The 22,315-nt window shown below is 35.1% G+C and overlaps 1 protein-coding gene across 4 annotated transcripts; it reads left to right on the forward strand.

Annotated features, from left to right (window-relative positions):
* The first annotated feature begins 1,856 nt into the window (after nt 1–1,856).
* On the forward strand, nt 1,857–22,190 carry LOC577012 (hyalin). 4 transcript variants are annotated; one of them, XM_030992677.1, is made up of 8 exons: nt 6,915–8,682; nt 17,460–17,498; nt 18,097–18,350; nt 18,926–19,127; nt 19,395–19,642; nt 20,766–20,950; nt 21,893–21,902; nt 22,141–22,190. In XM_030992677.1, coding segments are annotated over exons 1-8 (1,332 nt in total). In that variant the 5' UTR covers nt 6,915–8,290; the 3' UTR covers nt 22,143–22,190. The 4 variants fall into 4 exon arrangements, with proteins under 4 accessions (XP_030848535.1, XP_030848537.1, XP_030848534.1 ...); XM_030992676.1 differs by lacking the exon at nt 21,893–21,902 and adding an exon at nt 21,537–21,618 and having other exon boundaries at nt 6,922–8,682; nt 20,766–21,014; XM_030992674.1 differs by lacking the exons at nt 19,395–19,642; nt 20,766–20,950; nt 21,893–21,902; nt 22,141–22,190 and having other exon boundaries at nt 6,919–17,498; nt 18,149–18,259; nt 18,926–19,013.
* The last annotated feature ends 125 nt before the right edge of the window (nt 22,191–22,315 follow it).

Raw genomic sequence — 22,315 nt, forward strand, 5'->3', positions numbered from 1 at the left:
AATGATGTAAAAATAAAAATTGATGAAAATAACAAAAGAAAATACAATGATACATTTCACAACATAGGTCTACCTATAATCACGGATCTGTAACGGTCTTTCACCATTTGTTGACGATCTTGCAGATTTTGACGTATTTAAATCCAATAATTGTCATAGCAGAAGAACATGGCGCGCACGCCCACCGACTAAGAGAATCCTAGAGGGCGTACAGGTTTGCTCACTAAAAACCTTCTCATTGGCAAAAGGTAGACCCTAAAAATATGGGATCCGTTTTGATTTAAGAACTTTTGATAGAGATCAACATTTCAGATGTTCACAATTGTCACTTCTAACCACTAGAAAATATAAAGAAAAAAGATTATATCTTTTTAAATATGTTTGATTTTTACATACTGAACATTCGAAGGTAGATAGAGTACGATGTTTATGTCAATCTTGCGTTGGTTTGAGCCCCATAGCTACAGCCATCTCAAAATGAGAAGAAAAACAGTGAACAGTGATCTCATTGTTCTAGCCAAATATGGAGGTCTTGCGACATCATAATATGAATATGTATGGCTCCGGTCATATCGCGCGCCAGACAAATCTCTCGTAGTCTCACACACAGTACCTTACTCTCACAGCACTATAGACTCGAGTGTCGAGCTCGTGCAGTAAATCATGCATGAGAAATGTTTAAAAAAGATATTTCAGTAAAAAATGTCTACGTGAGCAGTCTATACTCCAATTGAGAAGTTCGGTTGAAAAGACATGATTGGATGATGTGTTGTCACGTATAGCCGGTCGAAGAAGAAGGAGAGAGAGAGAGAGAGAGATATCCAGGTAGCTAGGGTACAGGGTATGTACATGTATGCGAGGTACGGTGCATGCATAGTATCATTCCGGGGATTAAATAATGTGTTGTGCATTGTGCTGATTTTGGAGGTCGTTCTTGTTGATTGTACAGTAGATCTCGGACTGAAATCATAAGGAATACTCATGAGGAAATCAAGTTATTGGAATACACATCTAAGGTAAATATCAATGAATTAGATCTATTTTTTTTGTGCCAATTTTGATATCTCTTCTTTATTTTTTAACCATCGCCTTCGGCTCGTAGTAGTAGAAGATGTAATCGTTCGCACATTGATGGCTGGATTTCAGCCTGTGTCGGTGTGTACGTGTGCGACCGATTTAAGGCTAGCCGCTGTTGAGTGATTGTACTTTCGCACAAAGTTTTAAACTTCATCATGAACTTTGTCCGGACAATGACACGCCCATTCCCTCGGGCCTGTCTAATTATGAACGTAATTTTGCGACATGAAATATAATTGTTTCAAGGCTATTACGTAAGGATGGCGTAGAAGGAAATGCCTTCAAAAGAGCTGGATATCTCCTATTTTATGGAACTTATGGAGTCGGCAGATGGGTGAGTTGTCTTAGTGAAATAAAATGCTTTCTTTTAATCTTTGTTTTATTATAAACAAATTAGTAATTAAAAAGTTAGATTTGGGCATTGGCCTCCCTAATTAGGACACAGAGCTACTAATTCTTTCTACAGCTGTACTCCCTTGATTGCAATTAATATTACAAAATAAATGTCATCAGGGCATGTCAAATTACAAGTTTTTATCCCCAGTTCAGTTGTCATGAACTATTATGTATTTTGCTTACCGGACGCATCCTTTCGTGCAACTAAATTTGTGCTAAGCTACCAGCTAAATGAAACTTGATTAGTCTGACATTAATCAATATAATTTACAATGTTGTGTTTTTCTTATCAATCTTATCAAATGATCTCTTTGATTTTTGTCATTAATGTACTCTAATATATCATTACTTTTTGCTAATTTTTTTCTTCTTTTTTCCCCCCTCCTTTTGCATCAATGAATACAACGTGTGTGGTGTTAACCTTATCCTGCTGAATGCTGCTATTATACAGGTAAGAGACTGCTGTTTTATTTTTTAATTTAAATATTGTGAAACAGGTACGGTAAAATTGGTTTATTTAAAAATATTGTATGTGTGCAACCAGAAGGATGTAACACAGAGTTAATACCCTTCTGGCTCTGAACAGATGTGGTGTGGGAGAGTTTTTTTTACAACATATTTGGAATAAGAACATGTGTTTTTCAAGAAAATGAAGACTAGGTGGAATTGATTGATATGTATATGGGACTATGTGACATGTATGTGACATGTGCGTGACATGTGTGCGATATCTATCCGGTCCAGATAGATATAATAATTTATTATTTATATCAAATACGGTAGTACCGTATCTGCCGGCGATAAGGCCGCAGTGCCGCATAGGCCACACCCCAACTTTGACATTTTAAAGAAGGAAAGAAAAAAAACGGAAAAAAAAAATAATCGTAATTTTCTCGTAAAACACTATTTTTGTTGACAAACGGATACCAAATTTATCAATATTTTTATAATTTACCGGAAGTTTAGCTAAAAAAGTGATCGCAGGCAGATTTGGTGTCCGATATATGCAAAATGTATCCCTACCACAATGTACATGTATGGTGTAATGCGAAATTGCATGAAATGAAAAACGAAATGGCGACTTCGGATGGATGCTTCGCCGGTAGCTCCGTTAAACGGTCCCTTTCTTTACTTTTGCAAATGCATTGGCACAAACTTAGAGATCTATCGGCAAATTTTGTTTTAGGAAGTTGTTGTTTTAACAATGCAAGATAAAATTGTCGGTAAGATGTGTGGAAATGTCCTGTACCATAATGGTATAGTTATTTTACCGTTCGTAGTCCCATATGCGCAAATTTGTGCTGGTTTGGACTTTCGCACCCCAACTTTTTGATATTTTCTCTTCCAAAAATACTGCGGCCTTTACGTCGGCAAATACGGTAGGTGGTTTCCCGGCAAAATTTGTATCATCACGTATTAGTAAAAACATATTCTTTCACATGATTGGTAATAAAGAGCTTCCATTTCATTTTTTGAGAGGGGGGCATTTTCATAACTGGTCTTTACCATTTGCAGGCCCAAAAAATGAAAAGGGTAAATTCCAACGGCATTTGAAAGATAATACTAATTTAGAACTTCCTTAAAAAAGGTGGGGCTTCAAAATGTCTTCAAGTGGGAAAATAATGACCATTAGTTGTTAAATCGACTTAGGAGCTATAGAGCCAATAAGTAATAGTCTTGTTTTTCAGACCATTGTACCGAATGGTCATACGTTTTATGCTGCGCAAAGATTCAATCAGTTTAATATTGGCCATCGCAAGAAGTGGGTTATTGATGTAGACAAATGCTCATGAACCCTCACAGCTCATTTTATGTATATTATTACTAAAGAAGAAAAAAAGCCAGTCAGTCACTCAATAGTGTCTGACAGTGAAGTCTAGCAAGTAAACAGGTTTACTTGCATAATTTGAATATTAGGACACTGCTAAAGTTTAAATTTCACAGATAGGACATTCATGACATATTCATAATTCCTGCAAAGTTCTACAGAATTTGAGGTTGGCTGCAAAAGGGACATAGCACCTTTTAGCATGGGAAAGTGTTCTACTTTGCACAACTTTTATGAAAATGTATACAAACTAAAATCATGAAGAGACATTTTCACCATTTCTGGACCAATGCTGCATAGCACTAAGCAAACTGTGTGTTATATTTAGTCATAAGATTTCGAAAATTATGAAATGTTAATGTGACATCAAAGTTTGCAAATTAGCTCTCACCAAATTTAAATTTGTGATCGAATCTATTAAACTTGGTTTTATGCTTGACGGATTTTAATGAAATCTGATATGAAGGTACATTACATGGTATCAAAATACAGGCTAAATTTGATTTCGGAGTATGTAGGTGAAAGGCCATAGCTCATTAACCCTTTGAGAAGGAGCCCTCGCACATCGATTGTTTCCCCTGTGACGGAGCGATTTCGGTTACATCGCCAGTAATGGGAAATTTGGCGGTGCTTTCTACTTTCATTGCTCATTGTGCCTCATTCAGTCATTTTCGTGAGTTTTATTATATGTAAAAATATAAGTTTTGTTTATCAATACGAAAAATAAGATCTGTTATTTTTGAGAAAAATATTATTTTGCTGAAGCTTCACGTCTTTCCTTTTCAATACAGTCAACATACAAATTGCGTAAGCACCGCCACATGCTCAGATCTGTCGATACCTCCATTTATTCCCCCAATGTCAATGATTGTCGTCTGCTAAAGCTCGGCCGATTATCAACCGAGCCATAATTAATAGGCCTAAGCCTTCGCTTTACATGGGTTTTCGACAGATTTTGTAACTATATTCTGACCAACATTATGCCATGATCTACAGTAATTGCCCTTTTTTTTAAATGTGCAAATTGTTATGTATATAAAACAACATAATGGACATGCCAGCTGCAATGCATACCAATGTAATGCACATGCTAATGTAATGTACATGCCAATGTAATATACATACCAGCCAGTGACAATAGGACAATAACTCTCAGGTAAAGCACATATATGTTATAGTGTATCAGAGATACAACACAAATCAAATATAGGACTATTTGGGAAATGAATTTTGAGATGAACATGTGTGTTTTTGTTTTTGTTGAAAGGGTGTGGCTAATAAGGAGTTAATCACCGTAGTCTTGGTAGTCCTTTATTTATTTGAAAATAAATGATATTTAAAATATAGTAATTCATTATATGTTACGAAACAATAAAGAAAAACATGCAAACAAAAACACAACAGTTGAGGTGGACAATGATGAGAAACATAGGCACACTAAAACAATACCAATATGTATAAAACAAATGACCGTGATTCGGGGGCAAGGACACAAATGATAGCAATCAACAATAAAAAGCTAGTTGCGCCACCACCCCCCTTTTTGGCTATGACAGGAAATCGATAACGGTAATATATCATGTTAATAGAACACATATAAAAACAAATAAGGCAAAACATTTGTAAATCTATATCTGCCTTTTACTTTTTTCAATGTGGGAGGGGATCATGATTATTCAAATAAAACTGCCATCTGAAGAAAAAAAGCCGTTGTGTGCCTTATCATATTACCATCTTACCACTATTACCTAAATATATTTTATAAAATAAAATGACACACAAATCCCATTTATCAGGATAACCATTGAACATCTAGACTTGTTTTGGTCAAATCCCTTGTGAGAATTCAATTTATTTGTTTTCGTCTCCATTTGTGTTTTTGCTCAACCTATCGTGTCAATAAAACTTTGTTAATCCTTGTTTCATGATCAGTTTTGTAGATGGTATGTACATGTACAATGTATATATGAAATGATGATGATGATGATGATGCTTACAATATTGTAATAAAGTAGTAATGGTAATACAAATTATTTTCTTCATCTTGCACTCGCTTTTTTTTATTGCCAGAAAACTTGCATTTTTTTTTCAACAATGGTAGCTACTGAACAATGGTAGTTACTTCTTTACATTTATTTGTTCTTCTTAGGGTGGGGTCCGGTCCAGGCAGCTGAGATAGGCGTTTTATAAAAGAGGAGATCCATACATGAATGATTCGCTAAATTGGTCAAGTTGATAAAATGAAAAGCGTATAGTCAGAGTTCCAGCACTGGTAATTACAGGGCAGAAGAATTACCAAGTCCTGTTATAAATGCGTACTTATACACAGTTGAGAGTAAGTTTTATTTAAAAGGAATAGTCCTAGGTCTTTATGAATAGGCCTACTATAGGCCTAATAATATTATTATATGAATAACCACAATACATCTATGGAAATGTGAGGAAAACAACGCCCTCTCATATTGCCCAGCGAAAGTCATCCAATCACTGATGGAAAATCGCCATGTAATCGTCTTCATCAACAAAACCAATAATCCAAAGACTTGAATCATAAATAAAAAAACGCAATAATATAGCTGTCTCATAATTCCTTTTTTTTTGTGTGTCATAAATCTGCCAATGTTTTAATAACTCTTTTTGTGTTGCATATTCTACTTTTTAACTATGCATCTAAATCAGTTATGTAAGTACAATGACGTAAAAGATAGATGTGGAGTCAAAACTTTTGAGACGATGGGCTTTATGAATAACATATGGAACGACGCGCGCGTACGCGTCCGTCTCCAGCTGTACCGGTATTTCAAGGGCTTTTTTTTCGATCCGAACACTAACTTAGGGTAAAGTTGAAATGATATCACTTTTTTTCCACATAACGTTATTATTTTTTTAATAGATGAGATGAATGAATATATCTAAATAATACTTCAAACAACTTTAGCACATAATAGCTAATGATAAGCTGGAAAAATATTAGGGATACATCTCGGCTTCTGTAGAAACCCGTCGTCACAGACTTAAAAACTTGCTCGTCTTCTGTAGAATCCCGTCGTCTCCAAAGTGTTAAATATGCGAATATGTTTTTTTTTGGAATAACTTTAATAATGTTTAACAGATTTTAATCAAATTCGAAATAAAGGTACATAGTATCAAAACACAGCCTCAGTTCAATTTTCGAGTATGTAGGTCAAGTGTCATAGCTCATTAAATATACGAATCTGGTTTGTGTTTGATAACTTTAGTAACGTTTAGCGGATTTTAATAAAATTTGATATGAAGGTCATGGTATCAAAATACAGCCTAAGTTTGATCTTGGAGTATGTAGGTCAAAGGAGAAAAGTCATAGCTCATTAAATATGCAAAAACACCTAATTATATCTGTAAAAATGTGGTCAACTTACTTGCCTACTAATATAATAGTATAGCCCAATGGAGGTAACTTGTTTTGATGTACATGTATATATAGGCCATTTGTACCCTGCGAGGGGATGCTACGCTTTGCGTTCGACTTGTTTAAATAAATATTTTGGTCATGTTTTACTTTTTACTTTGTTATTTTTCTTTTGAAGACTGGTGGCATCAATTGAGTGATTTGGACTTTAGGAGAAGCAACGTTTCTGGAGAGTAGGTTTATTTTAATGCTACATTCCATGATTCTTTTAATAAATTACCCAACCTGTGTTACTAACAGATCTTCATCACTATTAGATGATATATTTATATGATTTTTGACATATTTATTTTTGAATATTATTAACTGACATTTCTGACCACTTCCCAGTATATTGTATTTGTGATATGGCTATTTACAAATGTACCTGTGAAACTGACTTTTTTAAACATGATTTAAATAAAAATAATATTATAATATTTTTGCATTTGCTGTATTCAAGGTACATGTAAATGGTATTTATCTAGTGATGTGAATAATATTTATGATAGCTTTGTTTTTAAATTCACAAAACTATAACTCGTGTTTCCCTGTAAAATTAATGTGTATGAAATATAAGCGTAAAAATAAACCTTGGATTACAAATGAAATTATAAAGTTGAGTAAGAAAATATGTGACTATATAAGTTGTATATTAAAAATCCTAATGATTATAGAAAAGAAATATATATAGGAAAATTTGTAATAAATCAAATAATAAGATTAAGATTGAGATAAAGAAATATTTAAAGAAAAGTCTTGAAGAAAACATGGAATATTATTAATAAAGCAATGGGAAAAAATGTAAGATAACTAACATTCAAGAGATTAAAAAAGTGATAATTGATAAGAATGACTTAGAAAATTATGAAATGTTTACGTGACATGATTGTAGACGGGAATGTATGATACAGTATTTAAAATTATGTACATTTTGTCTGTAATTCAAATGAAACTTTGTACAACTGATCATTCCAAGATTTACATGTCATATTCTAATTTTATGTTTCTTTTCGTTTCCTAGGCGGAGACTTTTACATTCCTTTCATTCTCATTGAGCTTGTTGGCGGACTGAACAATTCCATTTCATCTTCACCCATATTCCCTTCCCAACTGTCTTCAGACGTATATTCATCATTCACTTTTCTTTATCTCAGAAAGATCCTGCTCTCCGAAGAGAGTGTACCACAGCTGTCTCTTGTAGACCGTATTGGCTGTGTCTTTTATCCATTTCATCCCATTTCATCTTCACACTTGCAAAAACAAATGAAAAATTTACAAAAGCAATTATGAGAACATTATTATATATTCATGCAGAAGCATTCTATACCTAATCACAGAAGTCTTAAATGTTTGCTACAGAAGAAGTCCTACTTTTTACTTGTGATACTTTATATTACTGAATTTTCTAAATTTCACAAATCTTCTCTTATTCTACAAACTTTCTAAATCTATTCTTAATCACAAAAGTTATTCCTACAAGATCTCTAAATCTATTTTATACTAAGCTGTCTGAACTTTTCTAACCTATTTCATATTACTGAATTTTATATTTCTTAATTATGGAACTTGAAATTGATCAATTCAAGGAAGTGATGAAAGAGATTGTAGATATGCTATATACATGCGATCCGCATAATGAAGAATGTTGTGTCTGTAAAAATACAATCGAAGAAAGTGAAAACAAAGCTACTTGTGAGAGCTGCAATGAACATTATCATGTAACATGTATGGGCTTTTTGTGTCAAGATCTAGTAAATGAGCAAAGATTAATCTGGATATGTTCATATTGTGGAAATAACAACATTGCACATCGACTATTTGATAAAGTATGTATCCCCTCTCATATCAATAGATACCAGCCTCTCGAGACAGTGGATGAAGTATTCAATGATGATGTGCTCCTCTTACCCAAGCAAAATGACAAACAAAAGAAATGCAGATCAAAGAAAAGGTATTTTAAGAAATGCAAGAAAATCATTATAGAGCCAGGAAATCAAAGTGTAAAAGTAATGAAATCAAGTGAGTTTGACACGCATGAACATGATCATCTAGTCACTCAAAGAGATTCCCCCAAACAACGTGATCAAGTGCATAGTGAAGAAGTAGGCAGTAATGAATGGATGAAAGTGAAATCAAAAAAGGCAAAGATGTTGGAAAAGATGCAAGACAGAATATCACATTCAACAGCAAAAAGTGACAGTGGAACAGGTCAGAAAAAGAGAATCATAAATGGTGTTGTTTTAGAACCTGGAGTAACGTACATTGGCAAAGCAATGAAATCTTTCTACGAAAGACGAAAAAGTAAAAAATCAAAACGCAAAGTAGACATCAAACTAAACAGAGATGTAGAATGTCAGAATGTATTGGAAAATAATGTTCAAATGTACGCAGAAAAATTGCTAAATGAATACTCAAAGTGTGTGCAATCACCAAAATCTATGATGTCCCATGAAACGAAACTCTACAAAGAAAATAACATGAAGCAAAAACAATCTTGGGCTGATGTAGTAGGCCATGTACAAAATGAAATAATACAGGAACATTCTATTGTTGGCAGTGCGACATGCAGTCATGTTTTTTTAAAACAATATAAGGGCAAAGAACAGAGCACATTTCGAGTATGTGGTGGTGCAAAACCAAATGATAAAGGAAAAGTATGTGACGGAAAGACTGAAAACGCGGGTGAAGTAAAGGTGGATAAAGATTGTAAGCAACATGTGGACAAGTCTATTCCTATGAAAATGTTTGAAATGAAACATGATAGTAAATTTCATAAACAGTCAGTCAACACCTCTAATGTAAATTTAGAAGAGAAGCAAATACCAAATGAGAACATGTCAAATATGGAACAAAATACACTTGTGCAATGTGTTGCCCTGGGCAATTTTCATCAAGGAAATGCTAGATTTGGATTTTATTCTGGAAAGCAATGTGTTTCTAACAGTTTTGCTGCTATTTTATACAGTAAAATTACAGATGTTTCCCAATGGCAAAAACAAGATCTTGACAAGGTATTGAATTATGGTAATGAGTTGTATAGATTTATTCAGCTTAGTTCTGCAATAAATGAAGATTTCTTATTGATATCTGAGTTACCTGATCAATTAGAAGCTTTTGATGTCCATTTTAAGATGCAATGTTCTCAGAGTGTTGTGGGTATAATTTGTGGAGATGAATCTTTTTTAAGTCATTTTAATGCAGTAACATTAAAAGATGCTCTCCATCAGGAATTAGATAGACATGATGCATGCTTTTGTACATTTGGTGGCCAAACATTTGCAATCATATCCACACAAGAACAATATTTTATTTTTGATTCACATTCAAGAGATAGGCATGGACTTATGACAGATGGTGGGACCAGTGTCATTCTATGTTCATCAAACTGGGAAGGTGTGTACGATCATATTTTGAAATTAGCTGAATCTATGGGTATCAATAGAAACCAGACTGAATTTGAACTTACAGGTATAATTGTGAATCTTATCAATTCAAGCGAGATTACTGTGACGGAACATGGTGATAATGGTCATGTTGCAAAAGATGAACAGGACTGTATAAATGTAGTTGAAGGTAATGATGGATTTTTCTTGCCAACAGATAGAACTGACAAAAGTAGTAGATGTGTTCCCACAAATGTGCCTGATTCTATTGAAATCAATGAAGATGACTGCAATATTATTGATACTGAAAATGATCGGAATGATTGCAGATATTTCGCAAGCAGTTTTTCGACAGATATGTCTGATTGTATTGAAATAGATGATGATGAGGATGACTGCATAATAATTGATGCAGAGCATGATACAAATTATTGCAAAGATTTGTTTAGTGGTGCTCCCTCAGATAGGCCTGATTCTATCAATATAGATGATGTTGATGATGATGACTGCATGGTAATTGATACAGAATACATTACAAATAACTACAAATATTTTCCAGTCCATTCAAGTGAAAAGAAAAAAATGTGTGCTAGATTTAATATTACAGATACATGTATCAGTTCGAAATCAGATATCGACACGTGCATTAATATTGGTACTCCTGCTATTATTTCAAATATTACCGGCGATGGAAATTGTTTTTACCGGGCAATCTCTCTTTTTCTGACAGGGAAGGAAGGCAATCATAAATTTCTGAGGCAAAAGTGTATCCAACATTTGCTGGAAAACTCGCACTTATTTGCTGGTTGTTTAAGATATGAATTTGTATCAGTTAAAGACTATGTTAGTAAAAATAAGCCAGACATCAATGGTGAATGGGCCACAGAGGTAGAAATTGCTGTCATGGCCCATCTGCTTGAAACAGACATATTAATATTTAGTGATATTTATTTAAAGTGGAGACTATATTCATGGAATAACCCTGGACGCATTGTACATGATTCAAATATGGGCATTTATCTATTACATGTTAAAGGGGTACATTTTGATTATGTTGAATCTGTTAATTGTATTGATTTGGTTACTGACGAAGGAAAAAAAACAAAGGAAGTTACATGTAATAAAAAGAGATCTATTAATAGTGAAATGCTTAAAGACAAAAGTAAACTATCCAAACAATATGCATCTTGTGCAACGAAAGATGAAATTGAAGAAACGTTTATGCCAAGTCTAAGCGGAAAAAGTGAAGACATTTTTATGTCCAAAAGAAAGAGAAAAGGTGACACAATTCATGAAAGTGTAAAGTGTGCTAAGTCGAAAAAGATGTCTTTTCCAAAAATGCATAGATATTGCAAAACAAAAGAACCAAAACTGGAAAACGGTGAGAGGGATAAAAAATCAGCTTCTAAAATTACAAGTTATCCATCAGACAATTGTAATACTATGAATAGAGGTGTTTCTGATGTTTTAAATAAAGGAAACGTGTTCATTGGAAATGACCCTTTAAAAATACGGAATGAAAAAATTGTACTGAAAAAAGTGTCAATTAGACTTGTACGTTTATCTGAATCTGAAATAAAGAATCTTTCATTTGATCTATTGAAAGGTATAAAGAAAACACAATCTAGTGCTAACTTTAAAGGTACAAATATTCCAGGAAAAGGGTCTACAATTGAATTTCCTAAAAAACAAATTAAAAAAGAAAACAAGAAAAGCAAATGTAAGCAGTCCTTAAAAAAACGACAACAATTAGCTAAAGAAAGGATGAAAGCAAAACGAAAACAAATTAATGATCAAGATGCATACGAAAATGTACAAAACAATGAGAATTATGCAAATGATATGGATGGTTGCAAATTCAAAGGAGATTTCAGTGATGTAAAAAAGACAAAAATGAAACAAAAGTATCACTCTAACAAAAGTTTCAGAGATGAAAAGAAGAAAAAGATTAAAGAGAAGTATCAGTCTGACGAATCTTTCAGAGATGAACACAAGCAAAAAATAAAGCAGAAGTATGAGTCTAATATATTGTTTAGAGATGAACACAAAAAGAAAATAAAATTGAAATATGAGTCTAATGAATCCTTTAGAGATGAACATAAGAAAAAAATGAAACAAAAAATAAAACATGACTATGAGTCTAATAAATCCTTTAGAGATGAACACAAGCAAAAAATAAAGCATAAGTATGAGTCTAATATATTGTTTAGAGATGAACACAAGAAGAAAATAAAATTGAAATATGAGTCTAATGAATCCTTTAGAGATGAACATAAGAAAAAAATAAAGCATAAGTATGAGTCTAATATGTTGTTTAGAGATGAACATAAGAAAAAAATGAAACAAAAAATAAAACATAACTATCAGTCTAATAAATCCTTTAGAGATGAACACAAGAAAAAAATGAAACAAAAAATAAAACATAACTATCAGTCTAATATGTTGTTTAGAGATGAACACAAGAAGAAAAAAAGAAAAAAGTATCACTCTAACCAGCATTATAGGCAGAGACTCGCAGAAAAAAATAAAGAACGTGCTGGACTTAAGAAAATGAGTTTCAAAAAATTAGAAAATGTACTAGGAAATTTCAGAAATGTTATTTCTCATGGACCAGAATATGTCTGTTGTGTATGTCTAAAATTGCTTTTTCAAAGTCAAGTCTTAAAATGCATTAAGCCAAATTACCAAAACAAAACGTGTATGAATGAGTCCTATTTACATATTTGCAATTCACACTGTAATGAAAACTGTCAATTGGCGCACTCATCTCGTGGACATTTATGGATATGCTTTACATGCCACAGAAAATTGTTGGTGAATAAATTACCAGCTGAGGCTAGTGTTAACAGTTTGCAATTGCATGAGATTCCAGAAGAATTGAAGGACTTGAATAATTTAGAACAACATTTAATTGCACGTAACATAAGTTTTTTCAAATTAATCCGTTTACCTAAGGGAGGTCAAAATGCAGTTCATGGACCAGTTGTTTGTGTGCCTTCGAATACAATGAAAACTGTAAATATGCTACCTCCACCAGAAAGAGAAGATCAATTGATCCGTGTGAAATTGAAAAGGAAAATATCTTATAAGGGCCATCATGAGTATAAATTTGTTAATAAAAATAAGGTGCTAAATGGGTTGCACTATTTGAAAAAAAACAATAAGTGGTATTCTGATATAAGTATCAATGAAAACTGGAATAATTCGTTGTCAGGAGAAATGTGTAGTGCAGAAACAAACGACAATGACGATTCAATTCAAAACTTTGAAGAACAGGAAAATGATGACCAAGAAGCAAGGTTAAATGGAATTCAACTTGATACCTGCTTGCAACCAGTTGATATTGGACAAGAAATCCTTGATCAACATTTTGATGATATTTTCTGTTGTGCTCCATGTGAAGGCAACAATCCCATAGCACTTCTTAGAGATGAAAGCAATGAACCTAAATCTTTTCCTGTATTATTTCCAAAAGGTCAACCAACTTATCATGATTTCAGAAGTGTACGGGTGACCCTTGGAAGATATCTTCAAAATAGGCTAATGCACGTAGATAATCGCTTTGCTAAAAGTACAGATTTTATTTTTTATGCTCAGTGCATTTATGAAATTCAACAAGTTTTGTCCGGTGTTTCAATTGCATTGAGAAAAACATCAAGTAAAAGTGATACTGATGCACCAATCACTATCAAAGATTTAAAACAAATTGACAAAGTTCAGGACATATTAAAATCAGATAGAGGGTTTCGCTTTCTGAAACAGATAAGAGGTTCTCCTCCATATTGGTCTGCCACACAAAAAGATTTATTAGCCATGGTGAGACAGCTTGGTATACCTACATGGTTTGCAAGTTTCTCTGCAGCAGACATGAGATGGCCTGAAGTATTAAATACTTTATTAATGGAAAGAGGTGATAAACGAAAAATCAATGACCTAGATTGGACAGATAAATGTGAACTTTTAAAGTCAAATCCAGTGACTGTTGCAAGGATGTTTGACAAAAGATTTCACACTTTTTTGAAAAATGTTATTTTGTCTGAAGCACATCCCATTGGTCATGTAATAGATTATTTTTATCGTGTTGAATTCCAACAGCGAGGATCTCCACACACACATTGTTTATTCTGGGTAAAGGATGCACCAGAGCATGGATATAGTTCAGATGAGGAAGTAGTTTCCTTCATTGATAAATACATTTCTTGCAAGATACCATCCGAACAAGAAGATCCAGAACTCCATGAAATAATCACTCATGTGCAGCAGCATAGCAAAAAGCATTCAAAATCTTGTAAAAAGAAGGGAAAAACATGTCGGTTCAATTTTCCAAGACCACCATCTGATAGAACATGTGTACTTTATCCCAAAGAGGGTAATCCCGATGAAATTGATAGTGCAAAACAATTATTAGAATCTATCAAAAACGCTGTAAATCAGGAAAATAATTACACTAATGTCTCAGACCTTTTTAAAGATTGTAACACAACACAGACTGAATTTGAAACTGCAACTAGGTTATTAGCTAAACAAGAAATTTTGATCAAGAAAAGAGACCCCAAAGATGTATGGATAAATCAGTACAATCCTTTTCTACTGAGAGCATGGAATGCAAATATGGACTTACAATTTGTTATGGATGTTTATGCATGTGTTAGATATATTGTATCATACATTTCAAAATCAGAGAGAGAAATGGGAATGCTCTTAAGCCATGCTCAATCTGAAATAAATGAGGGAAATCATGATGCAAGAAAAAGTATCAGACAGCTCGGAAATGTCTACATGCAAAATCGAGAAGTATCTGCACAGGAGAGTGTGTATCGTGTATGTTCCCTTCGATTAAAAGAGTGTTCACGAAAAGTCGAATTTATTCCGGTTGGTCCAAATCCTGTTAGAATGAGTTTACCTTTACATGTTATTCAAAGGAGACCTGACGATGATGATGATGATAGGAGTCCATGGATGGCAAATAAACTTGATCGATATAAAGCTAGACCTAATGGAAGTGAATTTGACACTATGTGTCTTGCAAAATTCTGCGCATGCTACAGAATACTAACTGCATCGCAAGTGAAAGGCACTAAAACATCACCATATTTATTTGAATTGAAAAATAATTCGGGATACATTCAGAAACGAACAAGGTCTAGTGTTGCTGTCGTAAGATATCCACGATTTTCTAAAATACTTTCTCCAGAAAAATATTACCTCAGTATATTACAACTTTTCCTGCCATTTAGTAATGATGAGCAGTTAAAACCACCACAGTTTGAGACATATCAGGAATTTTATAAAACAGGTAATGTCAAACTACAGGGAGGCAATTTGGAAAGTGTAAAATCAATAGTAGACAAACATTGTAAAGAGTACGAAAGAAATTCAAGAGCCATTGAACAAGCTGAACTTTTCATGGACAAATTTGGTTCTCCAGAAGATGCGTGGGCTCTTTTATGTCCTGAAAGTGAAAAAGAAAGACTAGAAAATCCTAAGAACAAAGTTGAAATGGATGAACCAGAATGTGAATTGGACATTCCAGATTTCAAACATGAAAAAAAGAATGAAACTTCTAGTGTGGAATTTCGAAGCCATGGAATTTCAAAACATGAATCGAATAGTTTGATTCGATGTTTAAACAATGAGCAAAAAGAAATCTTTTACAAAATTAGACAATGGTGCTTAGAGAAAGTGAATGGTACAGAAAGTCAACCTTTTCATGTACTTATTAGTGGTGGTGCAGGAACAGGAAAATCTTATTTAATAAAATGTATATACCACGAAGCTGTACGCATACTTGGTAAAATGATGGTTAATCCTGATGACATTTCAATCTTGAAAGTTGCACCAACTGGCATAGCTGCATTCAATATAGATGGATCTACAATTCACAGTGCGCTCTCAGTTCCAATCAACGCCAAATTTCCTTATCGACCACTTGGTGAAGAAAGAATTAACACCCTTCGTAATAAGCTTGGACAGTTGCAAATTTTGATCATAGATGAAATTTCCATGGTAGATTCCAAATTGTTGTACTACATACACGGTCGATTAAGACAAATTAAGCAATCACGCACTGATTGTCCATTCGGTAACGTTTCGGTATTGGCAGTTGGAGATTTTTATCAATTACCACCTGTGAAAGGAACACCCTTGTATAAGGAATCGGTAGAACAATTGCTGTGGTCTGAAAATTTCAAAAAGGTAGAACTGGTTGAAATAATGCGACAAAAGGAAGATTTGGCATTTGCTCTACTCTTGAATAGATTGAGAGTTAAGGAAAAGAAAGACAATTTATCAGATGCAGATTTATCCATCCTTACCTCTTGTGAAACCGGTGAAGAATGTGAAGAAGATATGCACATCTATTCAACTAATAAACAAGTAAATGAATGGAATAGCAGAATGTTGCACAGCAAATGTGAAGATATTATATGTGTTAAAGCTGAAGACAGAAATAACAGCAAGGATAATGACGAAATATGTACCGAACCATGTAAATCTAGTCAAAGTTCTTTGCCTCGCAATCTGTCAATTGCTTTGAATGCCAGGGTGATGCTTTTAAAAAATATTGATACCAATATAGGTTTGACAAATGGATGTATAGGTACAGTTGCAGAAATAGTAAAACGAAACAACGAATCCAAGCCATACTGCATCAGTGTAAAATTTGATAGCCAGAAAATTGGCATTCAATCGATCAAAATGTATGAAGAATCAATGGGTAAAAATTACACAAGAAAGCAATTTCCCCTCAAACTGGCTTATGCTTGCACGGTTCACAAAGTACAAGGCATGACTTTAAATAAAGTAGTAGTATCACTGAAAAAAATATTTGCATCTGGACATAGCTATGTAGGCCTGAGTCGTGTAACTTCTTTATCTGGACTTACCATTGAAGATTTTCATCCAAAAGTTATATACTGTGATCCAAAGATTAAAAAACACCTTAATGATATGACCAATTTCTTGGAAACTTCTATAGCAGAGGAAACATATGATGATGGTTTATGCATAATGTTGCACAATATTCAAGGATTAAAACAACATTATGTAGACTTACAATGCAATCCAACATTCCTGAATTCTGATATTATTTGTTTGACTGAAACATGGCTATCGGATAAGGATGATGCTTTTGAAATATTCTTAGCTCATTTCAAATTGTATCATCAATCAAGATATAACTCTTATTCTATCACAAGTGACTCAAGGCAACAGTTCAAGGACCAGTCACATGGAGGTGTTGCAGTTTATAGCAAGAATGAATTTTCAAGCAGACTTGATATAAAGATTGATAATCTAGAGTTTATTGCTTTTCTTGTAACCTGTCCTGTTTCTGTTGTCATTGCAGTTGTTTATCGCCCTCCGACATACAGAATAAAAGACTTCTGTGAGTGTTTGAATAACTTATTAGAAGAGCTACATAAAGTGGGTACAAAATGTATTGTAATGGGCGACTTCAATGATAACTTATTAAAACAGTCATCTAAAATACAAGACTTGATGTGTAATCATGGCTATACACAACATGTAAAGCAATCAACCACTGAAGGTGATACTTTGATTGACCATGTATACAGCAAAGGTCTACCATTGGTTGAAACACAAGTGATTCCTATTTATTATAGTTACCATGAAGCAATTAAAATAAAGCTCTTTCACATTTGACATTTTAGATTTTTCAATCGTATCACAAGGTGATCCTTAGCTGTTAATCTAAACTACTCCAGACTTTATTTTGTTGAAGATTAAGATTAGGGTTGGTATTGAGTTCAAGGTTAGTTCTTTGAACTAAGTGAGCATTAGATATAGTGTTTGGTCCTGAGCTGAATTCGGGATTTGGTTGATGTAGAAAATTTGACCACGGACTACCTGTAATCATCTTTGGAGCATTTTTACTTTCTCTGATTGAAGCTTTCTCAGACCTAATCTTCATTACATTAATAAATAAAAGTTAAACTGAATTCGACCTCCACCACAAAAGGCAGCGACACTACCGCCCCAGAGATCACGTTTTGTCCCTGTAACGTCTTCGTCCAGGCTGCGTCCTGTGCCAGCAGTGCCACGGCCTCCTGGGACGTCCCTACAGCTACGGACGCCTCAGAACCCATCACAGCAGTCAGTAACTTCTCGCCTGGTGATTCCTTTGATGTAAGCACTTATCTGGTCATCTATTACCTTATCGATAACGCTAGTTTCTACTCGACATGCAGCTTTAAAGTCACTGTCACTTCAAGTGGAGGTCAGTGATTTTCTTTTAATAATTTTTGTTTGTTTTTGATTTGTTTTGGGAGTGTAGAACATTATTGTGAAATCTTGCTTTAACTGACCCATTTATGTATAGAGTACCAAGGTGTGACGTCATACTAGCCAAGTTGTCAAGGTTGCTGGTTCCAAACAATTTGTGCTAAACCATGATGTGGTAATCACACCGGTGCCAAACACTGACTTTGCCCTGCTCTAGCTTGTTGTGTGAATGATTGTGCCTTGAACCTCATTGACGGGCTCTGTTTAAAACCAGTAACCCGGACAAGTGAACATGACGTTAACACTTTACTCTATTACAGCAATTGTTTGGTTCAAATTTTTCCTGCATATAAACATGTTGCTATATTTGGCATTTGTCTGTGTTTCGTGAGCAGATTAGAATTGTAAAAATGTAAGTAGTGAAATGATTCAAATTTGTACCAAATCTGAGGAGATGAATGTACACTGTATCTCTGGATAGAGGAGGCAACTTATATTTTTTGAAAATGGAGGCTGCATGTAAATATTCCCTATCTCTGACATCATTTTCATCCTATTTCTTTGTCACAGTGGTCATCGACAGAGAGAACCCCATCCTGACCAGCTGTTTAACCGACATCGTCGCCAATGCCAGCCCTGGTACCTCGACCCCGGTGGTTTTATGGCTGGCTCCTGAAGCATCAAACAACTCTGACTCCGTTTCCCTGACGGTCAATCAACTACAAGGCGGTTCCATCGCTGTTGGATCTACTGAGGTCACCTACACAACTAGGTATGGATTGTTAGAAAGACAGAGCCAAGCTGTGTTATTGATAGAATTCTATCAATAACACAGCTGCATAATAAGTTGCAAGGGGACAAAAAACGAGGGTGCTGACTAGAACTATTTTATTTTTTGGGTACCATAGGAATTTTTGTTATCTGTCTTCTCTTTGAATGTCATGATTTAGACCTATGCTCAGTACAGATCGGGAGAAAAGTGTATAAAGGTGATATGCCATTTAAAGAGATATTTTTGCTTCATTATGATTCATCATAGTACGATTTATCCAGGAACGGATGGCACCCGACCATCCTTCCTCAACTGGCCAAGCAACATCGACGGGACTGTCCCCTTCGGTAGCAGCCCAACTACCGTCAGCTGGACCGAGCCCATTCGTGTAGCCAGCATTGCGGCCCCACAGAGCTCTGGATCTTTCTTTGCCATGGAATACACTAACATGGTGTACACCGACACAGACCCAAGCGGCAACTTCGAAAGCTGCTCTTTCTCTGTCACCGTCACAGGTAGGTGGGAACTTGTGTTTAAAAGAGATTGTGGTTGAAAGGGAGTAAAGATAGAAGCAAAAATGTTGATGTTTTAGAAAACTCAAATACATACATGTGTTCAAGTGTACCAATCGCCTGAAGATGAAAAAATCTTGTGTATCATTGGAATATATAAGATCAGCCGAACAAAAATTTGTAGGTCTTTAACAAAATAATGGAGTATGACTATGAAGACAATAAAGGGTAACAAACAAACAAATGGAACAGAGTGAGCAAGAAACTGAAGTCATTTGCGTTCCAGTTGCGTCTTTTCTACCCCTACAATTCGCTAAGCTACCTTATCCTAATTCTAAACTTCAACTCTGGACCAATGAAACCTAACACTAGAACCTAAGTGAAATCAGAATCGTCTTTGATTTTCATATTGTACCTATTGTTAAGTGCAAAATAGCATGTGTGACAAACGAGCGAAGATCGTAACTAAAGTGTTGAAAATAAGCTCTAAATATCATTTTAATAAACTTGTTTATTTTCCTTAGACAACACAGCCCCGGTCACCTCCAGCTGCCCTGCGTCCTAGACTATCACCTGGACTGAAACCCATCTTTACTGATAGCTCAGGTGTGGTCACCAGCAACTTCAACTCAGGCTCCTCTTTCCCCACCGTCACTTACGCCGCGACCGATTTTCTCAGCAACGTTGGATAATGTTCCTTTAATATCGTTGTCAATCTTGGTACGTAGGCTTCTATTAAATGCACAGACTGCAATAATAAAATCTGGGCCCTGCTTATATGAATTTAGGAGCACTCGTAATAGTAAACTCTACTCCATAACATGTTCAGCAAGAGGCTATTAATCTGCCTGTAAAATATATTGCAACTCATCTCTGTATGCCAAAAATATGTAAGTTAGCATAGGTATAGATCATTAGAAAGACAGAGCCATGCAGTGTTATTGGTAGGAGTTGCAAAGGGACAAATATAGAGGGTACTGACTAAAATGGTACCATAGGAATTTTTCTTATCAGTCTTCTCTTTGAATGTCCTAATTAAGACCTATGCTCAGTACAGATCAGGGGAAAAGTGTAAAGGCGATATGCCATTTAAAGAGATATTCTTGCTTCATTATGATTTATCAAGGAACAATTTATCCAGGAACGGATGGCACCCGACCATCCTTCTTCAACTGGCCAAGCAACATCAACGGGACCGTCCCCTTCGGTAGCAGCCCAACTACCATCAGCTGGACCGAGCCCATTGGTGTAGCCAGCGTTGCGGCCCCACAGAGCTCTGGATCTTTCTTTGCCGTGGAATACACTAACATGGTGTACACCGCCACAGACCCAAGCGGCAACTTCGAAAGCTGCTCTTTCTCTGTCACCGTCACAGGTAGGTGGGAACTTGTGTTTAAAAGAGATTGTGGTTGAAAGGGAGTAAAGATAGAAGCAAAAATGTTGATGTTTTAGAAAACTCAAATACATACATGTGTTCAAGTGTACCAATCGCCTGAAGAAAAAAAAATCTTGTGTATCATTTGAATATATAAGATCAGCCGAACAAAAATGTCTAGGTATTTAACAAAAAAATGGAGTATGACTATGAAGACAATAAAGGGTAACAAACAAACCAATAGAACAGAGTGAGCAAGGAACTGAAGTCATTTTGCGTTCCAGTTGCGTCTTTTCTACCCCTACAATTCGCTAAGCTACCTTATCCTAATTCTAAACTTCAACTCTGGACCAATGAAACCTAACACTAGAACCTAACTGAAATCAGAATCGTCTTTGATTTTCATTTTGTACCTATCGTTAAGTGCAAAATAGCATGTGTGACAAACGAGCGAAGATCGTAACTAAAGGGTTGAAAATAAGCTCTAAATATCATTCTAATAAACTTGTTAATTTTCCTTAGACAACACAGCCCCAGTCACCTCCAACTGCCCTGCGTCTTAGACTATCACCTGGACCGAAACCCATCTTTACTGATAGCTCAGGTGTGGTCACCAGCAACTTCAACTCCGGCTTCTCTTTCCCCACCATCACTTACACCGCGACCGATTTCCTCAGCAACGTTGGATAATGTTCCTTTAATATCGTTGTCAATCTTGGTACGTAGGCTTCTATTAAATGCACAGACTGCAATAATAAAATCTGGGCCCTGCTTATATGAATTTAGGAGCACTCGTAGTAGTAAACTCTCCTCCATAACATGTTCAGCAAGAGGCTATTAATCTGCCTGTAAAATATATTGCAACTCATCTCTGTATGCCAAAAATATGTAAGTTAGCATAGGTATAGATCATTAGAAAGACAGAGCCATGCAGTGTTTTTGGTAGGAGTTGCAAAGGGACAAATATAGAGGGTACTGACTAAAATGGTACCATAGGAATTTTTCTTATCCGTCTTCTCTTTTTTAATGTCCTAATTAAGACCTATGCTCAGTACAGATCAGGGGAAAAGTGTAAAGGCGATATGCCATTTAAAGAGATATTCTTGCTTCATTATAATTTATCAAGGAACGATTTATCCAGGAACGGATGGCACCCGACCATCCTTCCTCAACTGGCCAAGCAACATCGACGGGACCGTCCCCTTCAGTAGCAGCCCAACTACCGTCAGCTGGACCGAGCCCATTGGTGTAGCCAGCGTTGCGGCCCCACAGAGCTCTGGATCTTTCTTTGTCATGGAATA

Source organism: Strongylocentrotus purpuratus, unplaced genomic scaffold (genome assembly GCF_000002235.5).
Source record: "Strongylocentrotus purpuratus isolate Spur 01 unplaced genomic scaffold, Spur_5.0 spur5_scaffold_20, whole genome shotgun sequence".
NCBI classification, from domain to species: Eukaryota; Metazoa; Echinodermata; class Echinoidea; order Camarodonta; family Strongylocentrotidae; genus Strongylocentrotus; species Strongylocentrotus purpuratus.

Coding starts and splice junctions, on each gene's coding strand:
- LOC577012 (XM_030992674.1), top strand. CDS start 8,291: ATGGAACTTGAAATTGATCAATTCAAGGAAGTGATGAAAGAGATTGTA. Junction 17,499..18,148: donor ATACAGAATAAAAGACTTCT/GTGAGTGTTTGA, acceptor GTCTTCGTCCAG/GCTGCGTCCTGTGCCAGCAG.